Source organism: Chrysemys picta, chromosome 1, assembly GCF_011386835.1.
Source record: "Chrysemys picta bellii isolate R12L10 chromosome 1, ASM1138683v2, whole genome shotgun sequence".
Taxonomy (NCBI): domain Eukaryota; kingdom Metazoa; phylum Chordata; order Testudines; family Emydidae; genus Chrysemys; species Chrysemys picta.
Window position 1 is genome coordinate 133,949,684 of NC_088791.1, and position 21,758 is coordinate 133,971,441.

General features: G+C 48.5%; 1 protein-coding gene across 2 annotated transcripts in view; it reads right to left on the reverse strand.

Moving 5' to 3' along the window:
• The window catches only part of LOC101936762 (potassium voltage-gated channel subfamily A member 6), a 44,183-nt gene extending 23,237 nt beyond the window's left edge, over positions 1-20,946 (reverse strand). For both annotated transcript variants that reach the window (XM_065570935.1, XM_065570938.1), the window contains exon 1: positions 13,699-20,946. In XM_065570935.1, coding sequence (XP_065427007.1) covers positions 18,441-19,994 — 1,554 coding nt within the window. In that variant the 5' untranslated portion in view covers positions 19,995-20,946 and the 3' untranslated portion in view covers positions 13,699-18,440. The remainder of the gene's footprint in view (positions 1-13,698) is intronic.
• Between the last annotated feature and the right edge of the window lie 812 nt (positions 20,947-21,758).

Consider the following 21,758-nt stretch of genomic DNA (forward strand, 5'->3'; position numbering starts at 1 on the left):
GCGGCAGTCAAAAAAGCAAACAGGATGTTAGGAATCATTAAAAAAGGGATAGAGAATAAAACGGATAACAACTTATTGCCCTTATATAAATCCATGGTACGTCCACATCTTGAATACTTCATACAGATGTGGTCTCCTCATCTCAAAAAAGATAACTGGCATTAGAAAAGATTCAGAGAAGGGCAACTAAAATGATTAGGGGTTTGGAACGGGTCCCATATGAGGAGAGATTAAAGAGGCTAGGACTTTTCAGCTTGGAAAAGAGGAGACTAAGGGGGGATGTGATAGAGGTATATAAAATCATGAGTGGTGTGGAGAAAATAAATAAGGAAAAGTTATTTACTTGTTCCCATAATATAAGAACTAGGGGCCACTAAATGAAATTAATGGGCAGCAGGTTTAAAACAAATAAAAGGAAGTTCTTCTTCACACAGCGCACAGTCAACCTGTGGAACTCTTTGCCTGAGGAGGTTGTGAAGGCTAGGACTATAACAGGGTTTAAAAGAGAACTAGATAAATTCATGGAGGTTAAGTGCATTAATGGCTACTAGCCATGATGGGTAAGGAATGGTGTCCCTAGCCTCTGTTTGTCAGAGGGTGAAGATGGATGGCAGGAGAGAGAGCACTTGATCATTACCTGTTAGGTTCACTCCCTCTGGGGCACCTGGCATTGGCCACTGTCGGTAGACAGGATACTGGGCTGAATGGACTTTTGATCTGACCCAGTATGGCCATTTGTAAGCAGGCGCAGACTCACCCGGCAGCTCCTCCTGCTGGTCGTCCGTGGGAATTAGCTCACCAGCCCTCTGGAGCGCCCTCTTCAGGCTGGTGTCTTGCCATGACTGCTGGCCCCCATGTCCCTCCCAGGTCCCCGGTGCCCCTTTAACTGGGTGCTGCCCCCTGGCAGTACCGCCACAGTTCTGGGTCTCCTCCTCCCAGGGGAACTCCCACCCACTATCCCCACTTCGCCTCAGTCTTGGCTACTGCCGAGTCTCCATCTAGCCCCCGTTCACTGGGGCAGACTGCTGTATAAGCCATTCATCGCAGGCAAAGGGGTTCGGACCTGCTGCCTCTGCCTACCCATGGGCTGCTCCGTTGTAACCCTGCACCTATTCAGCCTATAGTCAGGCCTGCAAACTGGGGCTTTCCAGGCCGGAGCTCCCAGCTCCCCTGGCCTTTCCCCAGCCCTGCTCCCAATCTAGGTGTCTTGCTTAGGTCCCTGCAGCCAGGCCCTTCGCCCTCTACAAGCAGAGGGAGACTTACTGGGCCCTGGCTCCCAGCCTCTTAGAGGGGCCAGCTGAGCCTACTTTCCCCAATCAGCCCAGGCTTCTTACCCCAGCCACATCCCTCTCCTGGGCTGTTTCAAGCCCCGCAGGGCAGGAGCAGGTAACCACCCCGCTACACCGTTCTTATGTATGTTCTTATGGTCTAGTCTATTGGTTGGAGCAGGCATCAGGCCTAGTGGCCAGAGCTGCCATCAGGAACCAAAGACCAGGGACAGAGCCAGAGTCAGGAGTCGGAATCTGGTGCCAAGGATCAAGGGTCAGGAGCTAGATACAAGAGCTGAGGGTCAAGCTGGAGTCAGTAGTTAAGACGGAGGGCAGGAACTGGAGTGAGCACGGTAGCAGTTGCAGGCAAAGCTGGGTGCAAGGCAGGAGCAGCAGGAACCAGGTAATGCAGGAGCAGACACAGTGCTGGGGCACTGAGCAGCCAGTGAGCTGCTGCTGCCTATGGCTTAAGAGCCAGCCTGCTGGTCCCTGCAGCCAATCAGGTGGCATGGCCAATCAGACAGTCTGCTGCAGGCCAGCTTTAGTGAGGAGACTGCCTGGATATTAGCTCTGCTGCAGGCCCTGACTCCTGACACCAACTATGAGATGGTGGGGCCACTAAGAGGTGGATGGTGTTGAAGCACAGAGGCCTTCTTTCCTGTTTGCTTTGTGTAAATTGCTAAGAAAACTTAGCATGTAAGAGGGGGATTTTCAGAAGTGCTCAGAGTTAACCTAATTCTGCTTGCACTGTAGTCAACAGGACTTTTACCACGGACTTCCAAGGGATCAGGGTTAGGCCACCACTGACTGATGACTTTTGAAAACCTCACTCTAAATTTCCAATGCACTTTATAAAGATCAACAAACTAATCCATAAAGAGTGCCTGAGAGTCAGGTATATATTGTATTGTGGGGCTAAATGTAGCCCTTACCTTCTTTACAATAAACACATTGCAATGGGTATATAAACAAAACAAAAACCCACTCACAACCAAAGCAAGACACTCCACTCCATGCTCTTCTCCTTTTGCAGAAATGTGAGAGAACAAACAACATGTGACAGATGTCAGCCATGCTGCTTGACACACTTAAACCTGGGTGTCCCATGTCTGAGGTGAGGTGAGGCCTAACAACTGGGCTATAGAATCAGTCTCACCTATAAGAACTGTTCCACTTTGTATAACTAACTAAATTTTGATTGGGCAAGAAAGAGTGCCCTAACCACTGGGGTACTGACTATTCTGGGGTGGGTCTCTCTCTTTTTGACCAGAAATTCCATCTTGGACCTGAGAAAATTTCTTGATGAAAATTTCATTTAACTAGTATATTACTACAAAACATTTTGTTTTTGACAAATCAGCATTTTCCAATGAAAAAACATTTCATCAAAACATTCCCGACTAGCAATACTAATGGGAACTTCAGTGGGCAAATGGCCATTGGCCAGAGTACAGCAGCATAATTCCTCTGGTGTCAGTGGAGCTATGCTGATGTACACCAGATGAGGATCTGGCCCATATACCGAAAACCAGACAACTGTGTGCGTAAGTCTTTTTGAACTTATGCTTGACACATCACATCTGGCACAGAATTGTGTAATGCCACCCTCCTTCCCCATCCCCACCCCCCAAAGAAAGATTTAGCTGAATCAGGCCCATAGATCTTGGTATTTTTTCATAGCAAGGAATCTGTCATCTATTGCAACTTATCCCTTTCATGTACATTTGTTGCTGAATCACTAATATGTGGCTAAATATAAAGTACAAGGAGCCATAATTGTCTGTACTGTAGCTTGTACTCCTGAAAAGAGTGTAAAGGCATGAACACCAGCAGAACATTACGGAGGATCAGACACTAGGTTTTTTAAAGATGCCATTAAGAATATATGAGAAAACAATCCTGCCAGATTTGAAGTGCTCAGTACTGGTGTGATGCAGGCATCTGAGTCACATTAGTGCTTGAAGAGCTAATACAAATCTGTGACAGAAATAACTGGTGAGCTATGCTTCTGTCTTGTATGGTTGTATTCCTTCTCACTTTTAAATCTTTATCCCAGAGTGAAAAACCTTTCATGGATTTTGATTTACTTCTTCCAGACAAGCTGTGAAAAAAAATCAACAATCTTTTGCTTACTTTCATTGTATGTTATGCCAGCTTTCAATTTACCCCAGTAATAAGTCAGCTCTGGGCTTTGTTCACTAGCCCTTAATCACAGGAGAGTTTGCACAAGGAACGGAGGTCACAAGAGAGTGGGCTGCAGCCTACATCCCTCGGGGCTGATCCTGTGAGACACAGACACCCATTGACTTCAGCACATCTAAGGTACAGGCCCCTAGCCAACACAAAGCCAGCAGTTACCAGAACTTGGGCTGGACATTTAGTTACACAACAGCTCTGATCCTAACAGCCAAAATGCCCCTCTCCACTCTATTTTCACCCTCGCTCCCCACATATTAATGATTTGTAGCAGAGTAGTACCTAGAGGCTCCAACCATTTGTACTTGGGATTGTACAGATATTAGTAAGGGACAGTCCCTGACCCAAAGAACTTATCACTTAAATAGAAAAAAAGACAACAAATGAGAGAAAGGAAGGATGGGGAACTGAGGCACAGAGATTCAGGAACTTTTCCAAGCTAGAGCCAGAAACTGAAGCCAGAACTCCTAGTCCAATATCTTAACTACAAGACCATCCTTCTTATTGCTCTTATTACTCACATATAGTCTCTTAGACTGAGGGGGGACCATGCTCTTAGGATACTGATGCATTTTCCTGATGGTCAACACCAACTCGGGCATTTTCTAACTGCAACCCTAACCAAACATGGTCAATATGCAGGGAAGAATTACTACTTGTCTGCTACAATAACCAGGTAGGTGGATACCTTTGGGACCTTTTTGAACCTCCTGCTCTGAACCAGGCATAAGGACATATCTATCTAAGGAACTCATATGGACCCCCTTATTATAGCATCTGAGTGTTTCACAATCATTATTGTATTTATCCTCAGAACACCCCGCTGAGGCAGGGCGGTGCTGTTATCCCCAGTGCACAGATGGGGAACCGAGGCACAGAATCACTTAGGCTTGGTCTACACTACCCCCCTAATTCGAACTAAGGTACGCAACTTCAGCTATGTGAATAACGTAGCTGAAGTCGAAGTACCTTAGTTCGAACTTACCTTGGTCCACACTCGGCAGGCAGGCTCCCCCGTCGACTCCGCGGTACTCCTCTCGCCGAGCTGGAGTACCGCAGTCGACAGCGAGCACTTCCGGGTTCGACTTATCGCGTCCAGACTAGACGCGATAAGTCGAACTCAGAAGTTCGATTGCCAGCCGCCGAACTAGCGGGTAAGTGTAGCCAAAGCCTTAGGGTTGAATGTTCAAAAGGAGTTAGGGTCCTGATTTACACTGACACTTCCATTAATTTCAACAGAAGTTAGGCTCCTAACTCCTTCTAAGCAATCAGCCCTAAGCGACTTACCCAAGGTCACACAGTGTGTTTGTGGCGGACCAGAAATCGAGCGTGGGTATCCCACAGCCCAGTCTAGCACTCTAATCACTGGACCAGACTTCTTACAGGAGATAAACAGTAGTGGGAGACTGAATGGCACTACAAATGCCACCTTTCCTACTAGACACACGGCACTTTCCCCTGTAGCAACCAGGAAATCATTGGGGCTGTATTTTTTAGAAAAACCTTCTTGTTAACACACGTTACTAGCAAAATGCTGAGTGAAGACAGCAAACCTACAGAATTCATGGGAATTATATATTCCATCAAGGCACACTGCACTGCAAAGCAGTCTGGATTAATTAACCAGCCTTCTTACTCAGTATGGATTTTACAGGGGCTGTGGCCAAGAATGAGACGGCATCAGAATATACAAATTCTCTACAGTCCCACTCAGAATTTGTCCTTCAGCATCTGCATACAGCCACCTCCCCTACCACTTCATCCATCTCAGACCATTAGAATGCCATGGTGATATGTGAGGAAGACGGAGACATCCAGGGGCTACCCTGGTTGTTGTCCTGGACAATCAACAGTTGTAACTACAGCTAGTTGAAAAATTGATTTTCCAGTCTGTAAAAAATTTCAAGATGGGGGGGGGGGAGGCAATGGTCCCCAAACTGGGGTGCAAAAACCAAACTTTTTTACAAAAATGAAATTTTAAAAAATTGTTTCGGGTCAATTGAAATGTTTTGTTTCAATAAATTCAAACCATCTTTTTGTTCTGTGTTTGGAGAGTGCCTAGCACAATGGGATTTTTGTCCATGTGTGGGGCTCCTACGTGCTACTGCGATACAAATGAAAATTAAGAATTACACCCACATTTGCTCCTGCTTCCACTGATGTCAATGGGAGCAAAAACAGGCCCAGAAATAAATTCAACACCATTTTCCTAGTATATGTTTGGAAGAACCACATTCCTTAGCTGTCTAAACAATTGTTATAGCAGAACTATCCTATACGTGCTATAGAACCATAAGTGCTGCTTATGGCCCTCATTCAGGACCACTCTGAAGCACCTGCTCAACTTTAAGCAGGTGCTTCAGTCCCATTGAACTCAATTAGATTTATGTGCTTAAGTCCCGTTCACTCCAACGGAACTTAAGCATGTGCTTAAACTTCAGCATGTGCTTAAGTGCTTCCCTGAATTGGGATGTATATTGATGTGATCAGCCTGAAAAGGACTGGTTTAAGTTTCACAAAAAGTTTCTCATTCGCAAAGTTTAAAAATGTAACGAGTTCTCGCCAAGCCACTCCAGTCCCAAACACAAGGCAATGGCTTTACTGCAGGATCAAACAGAAATGAGCTGTAAGGAGCATATCCTTTTACAGACAAAGGACTAAATTCCTCCTAGCTCTTACATGGGTACATAGAGCTGGGGTAAGTTCAGGAGAAAGGAGCCTCCCGCAGTTCACATAGCCTACATTAGTGGTGGGCAGAGGGGTGCTCTCTGAGCTTAGGGGATTGCTTTGTTACCCGCTCACAGGATCACACTGTCCCTAAGGAGGTGGGAGGGCAGAAAGCAGAAGGAGTCATGGCTGCATCCTCTCTGTGCCACAGAAGGGTGTTTGGGAGAGAATATAGATTCACAGATTTTAAGCCCAGAGGGAACCATTATGATCATCTAGTTGGACCTCTTGCTTAACACATAGAAGCCATAGAATTTCACCTATCACCATTCATTCCAAAACCGTATCAGTGTAAAGTAAGTGCAGCATCTCGCCCTGTCTCTGTTTCCTGAAAATGGATGCCATCATGCTAATTGAACAACAGACACATTGAAAAGCAGCAAGAGGAGACACCGATGTAGCAATTTTCCTGTCAAATGCCATTTCATTTCTCTCCTGAGAGTGTACGAGAATTAGCCCAGCTGTACTCTAAGGACCAGATCCTCAGCTGGTGAAAATCAGCATAGCTGCTCTGCTGATTCACACCAGCTGAGGAACTGTATTCTAAATACTTGTGTTTAGAACTCTGCATAAGTGTATGCACAGGAAATAACAGCTAAGGTTAAAGAGATATTGGGCCTGATTCTCCTCTCATACCCAGTTAAATCAGGAGTAATTTCATTTAAGTCAGTGGGATTACACCTGTACAAAATTGGGGTGAGATCAGAATCTTGAAATGCATGTGGGTCGTAATAATAATTAGTGTTTTGTGTATCTCCAGTACTTTTTAGCTGACTGTCTTCACACAGGACTTATGCCCATTTAACAGATGAGGAAACAGGAGAAAACTGGTGAAGTGACTTGCTCAAGGCCATGCTACACTTCAGTGGCAGTTGGGGCTAGAACAGAGATCTCCCCTCCCCCTCAGTCCTGTTTTCTAACCACATTGCCTCTGGCTGCTTAAGTAAGCTAAGTTGCTCATGGAAACATGTGTGCCCAAATCTCTCCTCAAAAATCACCACAAAAAAAGGCTAAATCTATTCCTTCCCCTTCTGTTATGCAGACAAGGGAACATGTGGACATTCTCTCTAACCTACAGGAACCAGCAAAATGCTAGTGTCGTAGCAATTCTAAACTCACAGTTAACATGCTGCTTATTTGTTCACAAAATCATAAAAAAAAAAAAAAGAAAAAAAGGACTGACCTAAAACATCCAGGCCCTTCTGCCCACCTAACAAACCCCAGTGTGGCCTCTGCAGGGCCAGCGCAACCCATTAGGCGACCTAGGCGGTCGCCAAAGGCACTACAATTTGGGGGGCGGCGACCGCGGCGGTATTTCGGCAGCGGGACCTTCCGCCGCCTCTGTGGGGGTCGGCATTTCGGGGTGGGACCTTCTGCCGCCTAGGGTGGCAGAAAAGCTGGCGGCGCTCCTGGGCCCCTGAAACAAACAAGCAAAATTCATAGTACAGCCAAGCCTTACATAACTGTCAAGATGTATGCCTGGATCACAAAAGCAAGGGCATGACCTTACTGCTGGAGCCATTGTATACCTTCCCCATGACCTCTCCCATGTTTGTGCCTAATCCTTCACAGGACTGAGCTCCTCCTGGAAATGGCTTCATCTCCCATTGACTTTGGTGGTAGATGAGGGTACTCAGCACCCTCTGGGAGGTGTTCATTATGTCACAGGATCAGGACCTTAAGCCATGATCCTGCAAACACCTGCTTCCATGCTTAACTTTAACTTCCAGGGGATTTCTCACATGTGGAAAGTCAAACACATACATACGTGTTTCCTAGATACAGACCTTAGACTGTAAACTCTTAGGAGAAAGGACACTGAGATCAGAATCTGATCAGAGTTACAACAGTGTAAACAGAAGAACAGGAGTACTTGTGGCACCTTAGGCCTGGTCTACACTAGGCGTTTATGTCGAAGTTAGCGCCGTTACATCGAATTAACCCTGCACCCGTCCACACTGCGATGCTATTTAGTTCGACATAGAGGTCTCTTTAATTCGACTTCTGTACTCCTCCCCGACGAGGGGAGTAGCGCCAAATTCAACATGGCCATGTCGAATTAGGCTAGGTGTGGATGGAAATCGACGCTAATAGCTCCGGGAGCTATCCCACAGTGCACCACTCTGTTGACGCTCTGGACAGCAGTGCGAGCTCGGATGCTCTGACCAGCCACACAGGAAAAGCCCCGGGAAAATTTGAATTGGAATTCCTTTTCCTGTCTGGCCAGTTTGAATCTCATTTCCTGTCTGGACATCGTGGCGAGCACAGCAGCACTGGCAACGATGCAGAGCTCTCCAGCAGTGATGGCCGTGCAGTCTGTGAATAGAAAGAGGGCCCCATCATGGACTGATCGGGAAGTCTTGGATCTCATCGCTGTGTGGGGCGATGAGTCCGTGCTTTCCGAGCTGCGATCCAAAAGACGGAATGCAAAGATCTACGAGAAGATCTCTAAAGACATGGCAGAGAGAGGATACAGCCGGGATGCAACGCAGTGCCGCGTGAAAATCAAGGAGCTGAGACAAGGCTACCAGAAGACCAAAGAGGCAAACGGACGCTCCGGATCCCATCCCCAGACATCCCGTTTCTACGAGGCAATGCATTCCATCCTCGGTGCGGCCGCCACCACTACCCCACCAGTGACCGTGGACTCTGAGGATGGGATAGTGTCCACGGCCGGTTCCTCCGACATGTTAGGGGATGGGGAAGATGAGGAAGGAGATGAGGAGGGTGAGGCAGTCGGCAGCGCTCACAACGCTGATTTCCCCGACAGCCAGGATCTCTTCATCACCCTTACAGAGATCCCCTACGAAGCGTCTCCAGCCGTTACCCCGGACACAGAATCTGGTGAAGGATCAGCCAGTAAGTGTTGTAAACATCTAAACATTTATTTTTAACAAAACAGGAATATTAACAATTAAAAGAATGGGTTGTTCATGATTAGTGTGCCCTATGCGCTTAACGGTTTAGTCATGGGCAGTGCAAGTTTTGAAAAAAAATCTAGCAATGTCCGGTTTTCAGTGATTGTCCTGCACAAGCCGCTCTACTGTTTATTCCCTGCTACTGCAGCTACAGTAAAATGCGGTCTATATGTCCGGGGATAGAGCAGTAATCCTCCTGGGATATCTCGAAGAAGCTCTCCTGGAGGTAATTTGAAAGCCGTTGCATGAGGTTCCTGGGGAGAGCGGCCTTATTGGGTCCTCCGAAGTATGACACGTTGCCGCGCCACGAGACTATCACGTACTCGGGAATCATTGCTCTGCATAGCAGGGCGGCATACGGCCCTGGTCTTTGGAGGCTTTCCCGGAGCATTCTCTGTCTGTCGCTCTCAGAGATCCTCATCAGGGTGATGTCGCCCATGGTGACCTGCTTTTAATTAGGTAGGGGAATGTTCGTGTTGGGACTGCTTTCCCGTTCCTTGACAGAACTGTAACCGCTGGTTTGTAGCCATGCGGTGGAGGCGGGAGAGGGGCAGCCGAAAGGGATCGTTCCCGGGGACAGCCGCGAGGGGGTGGGACAGGGGCAGAGTTCCCGCTTGCCGGATTGCTGGCTGCAGGAACTGACATAGCTTTAAATGTGAAATGAGGCCAGTGGTAATATAAAAGTTTTAAACTGCCACAAGTGTACGGCTTACCATGTCTGCCTGCAACAGAAATTCCGTTGTGCTGCCCCCGCTTCTCAAATGTGCTGTGCAAGACCCCAGGCACTGAATGCGAAGGCCGAAAATTCGACCTTGTGCTGAGTGCGCATGTGATAGGTGCTGTGCATGGTCTTGTTCACAGAGAAAGACTATGTTCTTTGTTCACAACTACATTTTTCTTTCTGAGGAATTCACTCCCTTTTTCCCATTTCCACAGCCCCATCTGCGACTGTCTCACAACCTAGCCTGGAATCACACTCCCAGAGGCTAGCGCGGATTAGGCGTAGGAAGAGGAGGACACGGGAGGACATGTTCTCTGAGCTTATGGCCTGTTCCCAAGCCCAGGCAGCACAGCAGACCCAGTGGCGGGAGAACTTGACCCGAATGCACCAAGCCAACATGGATCGGGAGGAGAGGTGGCGGCAGGAAGACCAGCAGGCGACTCAAACGCTGCTTGGACTACTGAGGGAGCAAACGGACACGCTCCGGCGCCTTGTGGATGTTCTGCAGGAACGGAGGCAGGAGGACAGAGCCCCGCTGCAGTCCATCTCTAACCGCCCTCCCCTGCCACCAAGTCCCATACCCACCTCACCCAAAGTGCAAAGAAGGAGAGGCGGCAGAGTCCCTGCTAAGTCTCACTCCACCCCTGCAGAGAGCTCTAGTAGCAGAAGGCTCTCATTTCCCAAAATTTGAAAAGTTCTTTCCTTCCCGCCTGACACAAGCCCCCGTCCAAGTTTCACCTCCCAATGCCATGTGTAGTTGATAATAAAAAATACGTTTCTGTAAACTACTGTTTCAATCATGTTCTTTTGGAGGAGGATGGGAAAGGGGGTTGGTAATTGTACAGGACAGTCACCTTTGGCAGGGTACATAGTCGGGGGCAGGCACAGCAGCAGGGCACATACACAGTGCAGTGATGCAGTGACTAGTTACCCTGGTTAGTCTGGGAGGTTGTTTTCATGTTATGTGGTGGGGGGTGGGTTGCTCTGTTACTTTGTGGCAGGGGAGGGCAGTTACAGATCTTAAGCGGCGGTCCTTAGGCAGGATCACAGAGCCACAAGCAGGGGATCTGTAACCGTCCTCCCCCTGCCACAAAGTCACATAGACCCCCCCATACACACAGTCCCGATCAGGAGGGGTGACAGGCTCCGTTGAAACAACCATCCCACCGCAGCGGAGCCTGTCAATCCTTGAGTTTAGAAGCTGCATTCGCGTCACTACACTACACCCGCTCCGCACCACAGTCTGCGTCCCAGTTTTTAAAAATTCCCGCGAAAACAGTATTAAAGAAAACGGTGTGCTTTAACAAAGTTGAACTATTTTTATTTCGAAACGTGTGTTGGAAGGGGGGTGAAGGGGGTATGTAACTGGATAGGATAGTCAACATTAACTGGGTAAAGAAACGGGGGCAGGTTTAGCTTCTCAGTACACAAACTTTAAAGTCACAGGTTACCCTGCTCACTCAGGAACTTTGCTTTCAAAGCCTCCCGGATGCACAGCGCTTCCCGCTGGTCTCTTCTAATCGCCCGGCTGTCTGGCTGTGAGTAATCAGCAGCCAGGCTATTTTCCTCAACCTCCCACCCTGCCATAAAGGTCTCCCCCTTGCTCTCACAGAGATTGTGGAGCACACAGCAAGCTGCTATAACAATGGGGATATTGGTTTCGCTGAGATCACAGCGAGTCAGTAAGCTTCTCCATCTCCCCTTGAGACGGCCAAAAGCACACTCCACCACCATTCTGCACTTGCTCAGCCGGTAGTTGAAGAGTTCTTTTTCAGTGTCCAGGGCGCCAGTATAGGGCTTCATGAGCCAGGGCATTAGCGGGTAGGCTGGGTCCCCGAGGATGACTATAGGCATCTCCACATCCCCAACAGTTATTTTGTGGTCCGGGAAGTAAATACCTTGTTGCAGCCGTCTAAACAGACCAGAGTTCCTGAAAACACGAGCGTCATGAACCTTGCCCGGCCATCCCACGTAGATGTTGGTAAAACGTCCCCTGTGGTCCACCAGTGCTTGCAGCACCATGGAAAAGTAGCCCTTTCGGTTAATGTACTGGGTGGCCTGGTGGTCCGGTGCCAGGATAGGGATGTGAGTTCCATCTATGGCCCCACCGCAGTTTGGGAATCCCATCGCTGCTAAGCCATCTATGATCGCCTCCACGTTTCCCAGGGTCACTACCTTTGGCAGCAGTACATCAACGATTGCCTTGGCTACTTGCATCACAACAACCCCCACGGTAGATTTGCCCACCCCAAACTGGTTCGCGACTGACCGGTAGCTGTCTGGCGTTGCAAGCTTCCAGAGGGCTATGGCCACTCGCTTCTGTACACTCAGTGCAGCTCGAAACCGGGTGTCACTGCGCTTCAGGGCAGGGGACAGCAACTCACAAAGTTCAAGGAAAGTTCCCTTCCGCATGCGAAAGTTTCGCAGCCATTGGGATTCATCCCAGACCTGCAGCACTATGCGGTCCCACCACTCAGTGCTTGTTTCCCGTGCCCAGAATCGCCGTTCCACGGCATCAACATGACCCATTGCCACCGCGATGTCCTCGGCGCTGGGTCCCCTGCTTTCTGACAGGTCCGTGCTACTCTCAGACTTCAGGACATCACCGCGGTGCCGTAGCCTCCTCGCCTGACTTTTCTGCATCTGCCTCAGGGAAACCTGTATGATAAGCTGTGAGGCGTTGAGAGCGGCCACAACTGCAGCGATGGTCGCAGCGTGCTCCATGCTCGCAGTTCTGTGGCGTCCGCGCTGTCAATGACTGGAAAAGTGCGCGAAATGATTTCCCGCCGGCGCTTTCAGGGAGGGAGGGCGGGAGTGATGGACGGATGACGACAGTTACCCAAAAGCACCCTCGACACATTTTCTTACCCAGAAGGCATTGCCGGCTACACCCAGAATTCCAATGGGCAGAGGGGACTGCGGGAACTGTGGGATAGCTGACCACAGTGCACCGCTTCGAATGTCGACGCTTTCACCGTTAGTGTGGACGCACAAAGTCGAATTACTGTCCTTAGTGTGGACACACACGTTCGACTTTGCAATATCGACTACAAAAATTCGATGCAAGTAAAATCGAACTACTCTCGTAGTGTAGACAAGGCCTTAGAGACTAACAAATTTATTAGAGCATAAGCTTTCGTGGACTACAGCCCACTTCTTCGGATGCGAAGTGGGCTGTAGTCCACGAAAGCTTATGCTCTAATAAATTTGTTAGTCTCTAAGGTGCCACAAGTACTCCTGTTCTTCTTTTTGCGGATACAGACTAACACGGCTGCTACTCTGAAAAGTGTAAACAGAGTTTCTCTGGATTTATACTGATGTAACTGAGATCAGAAGCTGTTCCAGTCTTTAACTTAGCTGTAAACTGTCAGGAACATTTCTGGCATTGTATAAATAATTCTGTTCTTATTCATGCCAGTTTAAATCTGGGGAGATTCCACTGAATTCAATGGAATTGCTTCAGATTTACATAAATGTAACTGAGAAGAGAGCCTGTGGGAAACCTGTGGCTGACACCTGTTGCGAACCACAGATTATTTCCCTGATGTAAACAGAGCATCTATATTATAGGTTTGGGGTAGGGGGAACCCTACATTTTAACAAAGAATATTTTTTCCCTTGATTAAAAAGATAGGGACAGATTCAGGTGCAAATCAGTGTAGCTGCGCTGAAGTTAATGGAGTTATGACAATTTACACTAGCTGAGGATCTGCCCCATAATTTATTTTTGTAATCTATAATCTTTCTCTCTCTCTTCATCTAGGATAAGATTCTCCCAGCAGGCTTCAAATCTTAATTGGAAGTTCCTTCTCTTTAACTGGAAAGAAATCAGGGGTTAATTTCATAGATGGAAAGGGAAAAACCTTACCTAGTTCTTCTGCAACAGCAGGTGAGGTAGCTGTCTGCACCTTTCCTTTTGAGGAGGACTCTGTGTTCTCTCCAGCACACTGGAGAAACACTTTCCCCCCTGCCCTTGTTCTTGCTGCACTGAATTCCCTTTGACTCGCTCTTCTTTGTTGCCACAGGAAGCTTTCTACATTAAACTGATGGGCCTGGCAGAAGCTTCCAGTCAATTCACTTTCACCACCACAGCAGCAGTGAGTCTTCTCCCCAGCTGTAGATACTAACACAAAGAGCAGGACACAGGGGAAAATGCTTGAAAAGCCTGAGTTGTAACATTTCAATAGGAAAGAAATAAAATTTTCCTCTCGGGGGGTGTCTGTGCATTAGCTCCCAAGAGTTCAATGTCTTTGGAACATTATAAAACAATTCTTTGTGCATTTCCAAACTGCTGCAGGGCAAAAGGAGGCAAAAAAATAATTGTCATTAGAATTCTTCCGCCCCTCCCCCAGACAACAAAAAGGGCTCTGCTCTGGCTTGATTTCGTACAAAAATATCCCTTAGGGAAATAGCCAGGGCTACAGTATTCTCTTCGGCAAAAGGGCTTGGAAAGAATCAATAGTCTCTTCAACAGCAAGATTCTTTTTCTGCTGAGATAATTGAAAGTTTTGTTACTCTTATTTAATTCATGGCTTTAGATTTCAGGGTTCCTGTCAGGGGGCATCCAATTGATTTCAAATTCACAGGCCTTTGTCCCTCCAGCCATTTGACTGACAGCCTCAGGATGCCCTTCCCATGGCTACTGACCTCTCTGTTTGCAAAGATTTACAGATTGAGTGTCTTCCCATTTCCTGTATTGTCTGCTTTCAAATGTTGCCTTCAAATATTTGTAACACACATCAGTCTTGAGCTTGATGTATTTGGGTGGGTAGCAGACTTCTTTGGTAAGCACAGGGACTCCCCCACCCCCACCCCCACACACCAGAGCCTTTTCCAGACAGCTGTAATAGTGGGATGTTTGTGTCTGGGAACTTGGAATATTTAGCCAGTGTTTTTGCTTGTAGCCAAAGTCACAAGGTACAGAGAAACAGTCTGGGAGGTTGTTATGGAAACAAGTCCCTGGAGATTCCTACTTTCCACAAATGCTTCACAAAGATGTGCTCTGACTTCAGAAGGAAAATAGCTAGATAGACAGAACAACAGCCTCTTATATCCCAAATGAAGGCCTAAAGTCAAGAACTTGGGTGTTTTCAAAAATCCCACTCTAAGTGATGTGAGAGCACAAGTCCTATTGAAAGCCAATGGGATGTGTGCACCTAAATCACTTAGGCATTATCTTAACTCCCACCCATAATTCCCAAATAAAAGTGGCCCTCTGCTGAGAAGTGCCGAGCACCCATAATAATTGCAAATGCTCAACAACCCTGAAAAATCAGCCCACATTCATTAAGGTGCTTAAAATACTGATTTTGGATGCCTAACTTTAGGCACCCAAGTTTGCATATTTGGACCTTTGTGTCCTTTTTGTCCTTCTCTCAGTTATGGCAAAGGACATCCATAAAGTCAATTTCACTCTTTTTTCATAGACAGTTTCATCTGCAGGTTCTTCTCAGTGTTGAAAAGTTTGGGAGGCAAACACTGCAGGGAGTTGTTTGTTTGCAGCAGACTGCTTTCACTAGCATGTTTCTTTGTTTTGTAGAGGTATTTCTATTGACCACCAAACCTACACATGCCACAAAACCCCCACATTTCAGTTGAGAGCATCCCTTAAGCAAACACAATTCCAGGATACCTGGACAACACCTTCATGCTGGAGTTAGGTTACTGAGATTGTCCTGCCAGCAATTTGGTGTGAATCTAAATGTCTTAGAAAACAAGGGTTTCTGCCAATCAGTGATGCCGGTGTCAGTTACCCAGGGAAGAAATGGGCAAAAGAATTTAAGCTTCTGATGCAGATAACAGTATGTCTTGTCTCTTCTCCTGAACTTTTGTTTAAGTTGAGTTTTTTATATCTCAGTTTAGGGAAACTTTTAGCAACTAGTATACACATACATAAAAACAACCCCAAACATAGCATAGGCTGTGCCCTAGATACCTCGAGCGGTGTCTCTCAAAAAGAAGGCCATTCAGCAGAGCTACTGCACACCTGCTGGTACCACAAAGAGTCTGAGCACAAACAGTCTCTGCCATAGAAAAAAAATCATAATCATAATTCATTATGTAAAACAGTCTTCCTGAAATACAATCAAACAAAATAGCTTTGTGCTGAACTATCAGCTATCATCAGTTTCAATTGGAGTTTATAGTACACCTCTACCTCGATATAACGCTGTCCTCGGGAGCCAAAAAATCTTACCGCGTTATAGGTGAAACCGCGTTATATTGAACTTGCTTTGATCCACCGTAGTGCGCAGCCCCGGCCCCCTGGAGCACTGCTTTACTGCGTTATATCCGAATTTGTGTTATATCGGGTGGCGTTATATCGAGGTAGCAGTGTGCTCATCACATCTCACAATCTGGCCTAAGGACTTGATCTTGCACCATGGAAATCCATGGTAGTTTTGCTACTGACTTCAGTAGGAGAAGGATCAAGGTCTAATGCTTTGATCCTCCACTAAGAACTTGTGGAGAGATCACTGCACCCAATACAGAGCCCCTTTGAAGTCAGTGGGACTCAGGGTGAGCACAAGTGTTGAGGTTTGCCCACGCAGTTCTCAGTGCAGGATCAGGGCCTAAATGAGGAAAGACCATGATAAAGTCAGTCAAGGTGTGGAACCAAATCTCAGAACAGGAGGGAATTAGTAGGGTCACAAAGGTGCAAATCTGTGCTAATTGCTCCTGTCTCACAATCCTGCTGGTTTTGTCTTAAAACCTGGTGGGGGAGCAACACATTTAAATAAAGGACACTCCTTTATTTTATCTTTTTTCTTATTCCTTAGGACCCTGCTTTATGGCTTCAGCACATAATACACATAATATGCAGGAAATGTATATACATTATGTACACTGTTCTATGTATTACACATGTTATATGCAATATGTAAAACAGGTAATACATATATAATATAGCACAATGCATTAATGGCTGCCTCTCTCTCACTCTCTAATGCACACACATGCATGCAAAATATACATTTAATTTTAAAAGACATTTCCTTATCTGTGGATTCTGTAAGCATCAATTTCCCCTTCCTCCCCACTTGCTCTCCAACAAGGAAGGGTGTTGAGTAATTATTTTAAATCAGAAAAAAGGCAGAGTTATTTTAGATAGTGAGATGATCTGGACACAGTAGATGCACCTTGAGTTGTAAAATGTGCTCACTGATAAGCATAATGCTTCAGACCAGAGTGTGCCTTTTGCACTGCTGACAAATGTTGCTCTCATAAGAACCTGGAGTATGTGAACCATCTTGGTGTGCCTTCCATCTAAACTTACATTTTGGGTATTTCTTGTTAAGACAGCAGCACCTTTCCAAGATTAGGCCTTTAGGTCTTTTTCCTCATTCAAAAGATCCCAGTTATGCCTTTAGGGTTTATCTAGATAGATTAGAGAAATTTGCACTGGTGGCAATGCATACCCCTAAATGACACAACTATACTGGTGTGATTGACCCCGGTGGGTTGGTCATACCAATGTAAGCCCCATTTTGCACTGATGCAGTGTGTCTACAGCAGGGGTCTGCAGCAGTGTAAATACACCATTGCAAATTTCCCTAATCTATACAAGCCCTTAAATTCAGAACTGCACACCCCAATGAAGTCAACTGCTCCCATGGTTCTAAGTACAGAACTGGATACTTGTAGTATAAAGTACATTTCATTAAAACACTTATGTGGTACATGTCAGAAGACAAAGGAATTAGCCCAAACGTGCCTTGCATAGGAAGACACTTATAGGAACAAAGATGGTGTTGCTATGATAAATGCTAATTAACACTAGGGTACTGATGGAAACAAAAGTGAAATTTGTTCAAACACAATGAATAAGAAAATAATTACTATAAATTTAAAAAAACAACTGTTTCTGCTATGCCACAGATGGCAAATATTGGTCACGACTTCTATCATGGCAACAAGTTAAAAATTAAAGTGCTTTTAGATCTGAAAATCTAATAACAAACAGGCCCTTACATGCACACTGCAGTGCAAACCCAGGGAAAAGTGTCAGCGGAAGGACACTCGTTGATTTTCCCTATATCTGCAGAACACAATGCAACACTGGATCCAACATTTCCATTCTCCCAAGGCAACCGCATGGCAGGCATGACTGATCCCACAACCAAGGTCACTGCACCAGCACAGGAATTCACCAGCACAGCTTGAGACAGATGTTAGTAGCCCATTTGACCTATTCCCTGCCTGATCTTTTAGCAACAAATGTGGCCTGGGCTTTTCTTTTGTCGATGTAGTAGAAAAATTAGTCTTCAAAGTTACAACTGGAATAAAGCTCCGCCCCACGCCAAAAATAAAATGGAAGGGGAAGGGGACAACAAGTGGACCCCCTTGATCTATAGAGTAAGGCAAAGGAATGTCCAATTGCACAAGCTAATGAGACATAGCAACCAAGGACAAGAGTGTCCAGATCACAAGCAATTTGTTTTCAGCATCACAATTCGCAGTCTGGTGTTTTGTCTTAAACGTATGCAGCTGCTACTGGGAGAGAGAATGTGCAGCAGCTTGTGGCTATACATTTGGGATCCAGAAGAACGGGGCGAGGGTAGTAGAACTGTAAAAGTCCAGTCTTGTTCCACACCCTGTTAGAGAAGCTGATCACACTTCTGTCAGCATTTTCTTCCCTCTGTAGCCCTGATTGCTGGCTGGAATGAAGTTGGGATATTTCATAGATTCTAAATCTTCTGCCTCCAGAAATTCTGATTTACTGAGGGACTGATTACTGCTCCCCTTTTTAGGCTCCGAGAAAGGAGATTGCTGCTCGCCACAGGTGACATGGGTGTACTGGCACTGCTCCTCCTGCTCAGTTTCTCGGTGGTAGAAGTAGTTGAAGTTGGACACGATGACAGGTACGGGCAGGGCTATGGTCAGCACGCCAGCGATAGCACACAAGGAGCCCACGATCTTGCCCCCGATTGTCATAGGGTACATGTCCCCGTAGCCCACAGTGGTCATGGTCACTACTGCCCACCAGAAAGCATCTGGGATACTGGTGAACAAAGATTCTGGGTCATCAGTCTCAGCAAAATACACAGCGCTAGAGAAAAGGATCACACCGATGAAAAGGAAAAAGATGAGGAGACCGAGCTCTCTCATGCTGGCCTGGAGGGTTTTCCCCAGGATCTGCAGCCCCTTGGAGTGTCTGGAGAGCTTGAAGATCCTGAAGACCCTGACCAGGCGGATGACCCTGAGGATGGCCAGGGACATGGCTTGCTGCTGGCCCCCGTTGTTGTTAATGGCGGTCCTAGGCTGCTGTTTTTGCTGCTGTTCCTGAGCCAGCTCGGTGCCCAGGGTGATGAAGTAAGGGATGATGGCCACGATGTCGATGATGTTCATGATGTTCCTGGAGAACTCGGGCTTGCTGGGGCAGGCGAAGAAGCGCACCAGCAGCTCGAAGGAGAACCAGATGATGCACAGGGTCTCGATGAGGAAGAAGGGGTCGGTGAAGAAGGGGTTTGCCCTGGGAGAGAGGTGCATCGGAGACGGGGTGCCATTTGGCTGCTCAGCGTGCAAGAACGTCTGGTCCTCCCGGTGCGCGCCCTCCGCAAAGCCCGGCGGTGCGCCCTTGCTCTCCTGGCGGAACTCGGGCAGGGTCTCTAGGCAGAAGATGACTATGGAGATGAGGATCACCAGCACCGAGACGATGGCGATGCCCCGGGCCGGCCCAGAGCTCTCCGGGTACTCGAAAAGGAGCCACACCTGGCGTTGGAAGTGCTGTTGAGGCAGGGGCTTCTCCTCCTCCTGGATGAATCCCTCGTCCTCCCGGAAGGTCTCGATGGCCTCCTCGCCCAGCTGGTAGAAGCGGATCTCCTCCATGAAGATGTCCAGGGGCACATGGACCGGCCGGCGCAGCCGGCCCCCCGACTGGTAGTAATAGAGGATGGCATCGAAGCTGGGCCGGTTCCGATCGAAGAAGTACTCGTTGCGCAGCGGGTCGAAGAAGCGCATCCGGCGGCTCGGGTCCCCCAGCAGCGTGTCCGGGAAGAGCGACAGGGTCCGCAGCTGGGTCTCGAAGCGCAGCCCGGAGATGTTGATCACCAGGCGCTCGCTGCTGCAGCAGCTGCCGCTCCCGCTCCGGTCCTCCCCGGCAGCCTCCGCCTCTCCGCAGCCGCCCCCGGCCCCTGCGAGAGACAGGGGCTCCTCCGCCCTCATGCCAGCTGCACCGCCTGGCCAGGGGAGCCAAGCCTGGCGGGGAGGTGGCGGGGCAGCCCTGGGTCTGCTGCTCTGCCCAGCTCAAGGTGCGCTCTCCCTCCCCCCGCTGCTGCTGGGGTCTGGGTCCCTCTGTCCTCCGCTCTCCCGACTGGGATCTGAGTCTGTCTGTCCCTCCTCTCCCCCACCGCTGGGGTCTGGGTCAGTCTGTCCCTCCGCTCCCCCCCCCCCGTCCCCCGCTGGGGTCTGTCTGTCCCTCCCCTTGCTGGAGTCTAGTTGGGTTCGTCTGTCCCTCCCCTCCCGCCGCTGGGGTCTGGGTCTGTCTGCCCCTCCTCGCTGGGGGCTGGAGCTAGCGGTCTGTCCGGCTGTCCCTGTTTCACCTCCCGGAGGCTGGCTCGCAGGCTGTCCTTCCCTCTCCTTCAGGAGCCGGGGTGTGTCTGTTGCTCCCGCTTGCCAGTTTCTCTCTTCCCCTGGGTGGGTCTGGGTCTGTCCGTCCCTCGCGCTGCTCCGGGGCTCGGGGCCGCTCAGTCTGTCCTTTCTGCCGAGGTCCGGCTGCCCTCTGCCCTCCGCCCAGCGCTCCGCCTGTTGCTCCTTCTGCGCACCGGCTCAGCCTCTGCCGGTGCCTGGCTCTCGCTCTCCAGCGCGGGCTGCGCCCCGCTCCTCCTCGCCGGGCACCGGCTGGGTGTCTGGGCGCCTGCCCCTCGCCCCGGCCTCTCGCTGCTACCGCAGCTCCTCCAGCTCCGTCCTCTCTCCTTCCTACACACACAGCTAGACGTGGAGCGGAGAGTGGTGCCTGCCTCCGCCTTCCTCCCCATACCCCCGCCCACCCAGCCGGAGGATGCAGCCACAGTAAACTCGGGGGAGGGGGGCGATCGGTGCCCGCACTGCCCTCCCCATCAGCGGCCCTACAAGCTCCCAGCGGGAAGGTGTAATTCGCTACGGCCCTCCAATCCTAACGGATGGATGCACGACCTTCCCCCGCGCGAACTGCTTTGGAGCCAGATGCTCCAACTCAGGGGCTTGCTCTGGAGGTAGCAGCTCCCCCTACTCGGAATGACACAGTTTTGTTAACCTAAGCCCCGGCGAATGATAGAAAACAAGGCAGCATGATCCAGTGTTCAGAGCAGGGAACGTGGCTCCAGGAGAACCTGGAGCGTGCTCCCTTCTTTGCCCATGACTATCTGACCTTGAGCAAGTCTCTGGGTGGTTTTAAACAGCCTCCAGAGCCTCACTTTATATGTATGATGTGATCACATATATTAAAAGAACAACATTTGTTACCCTTAGGAAACTGGCTTTGTGAATGGAAATTACGGGGAGTCAGGAGACCTGGGCTCAGGAGGGATAACCGAGTGAAATGTTGCGTCCTGTGTCCTACAGGAGATCACACTAGGTGATCTAACACTAACCGTCCCTTCTGGTCCTAACATCTATTACTAGTTCCTTCTATCATTTAATCTCACTGTGGCTCAGTTTCTCCATTTGTAAAAGGGGGCTAATGCGCCTTCCACTCCTTGCAAAGAACCATTAGATCATTTGATGAAGAGTACTTTACCAGTGCTAAGTATTATTATCTAGGCTTTTATCATTGTAGCATCTGATGACTTTGTTGGCTTCCAGCCATGTCCTCAGTCCAGCCATCCCTAAACAGCATACAGTGTAGAAGCAAAGCATTCCCTGAACTCTCTCCCTTTCCAGTCTAGTTATCTGCCAAGATTCTTGGTTGTTAAGGCCTGGAATGCTTTTGACCAGTTGGTTGCTGCTCTT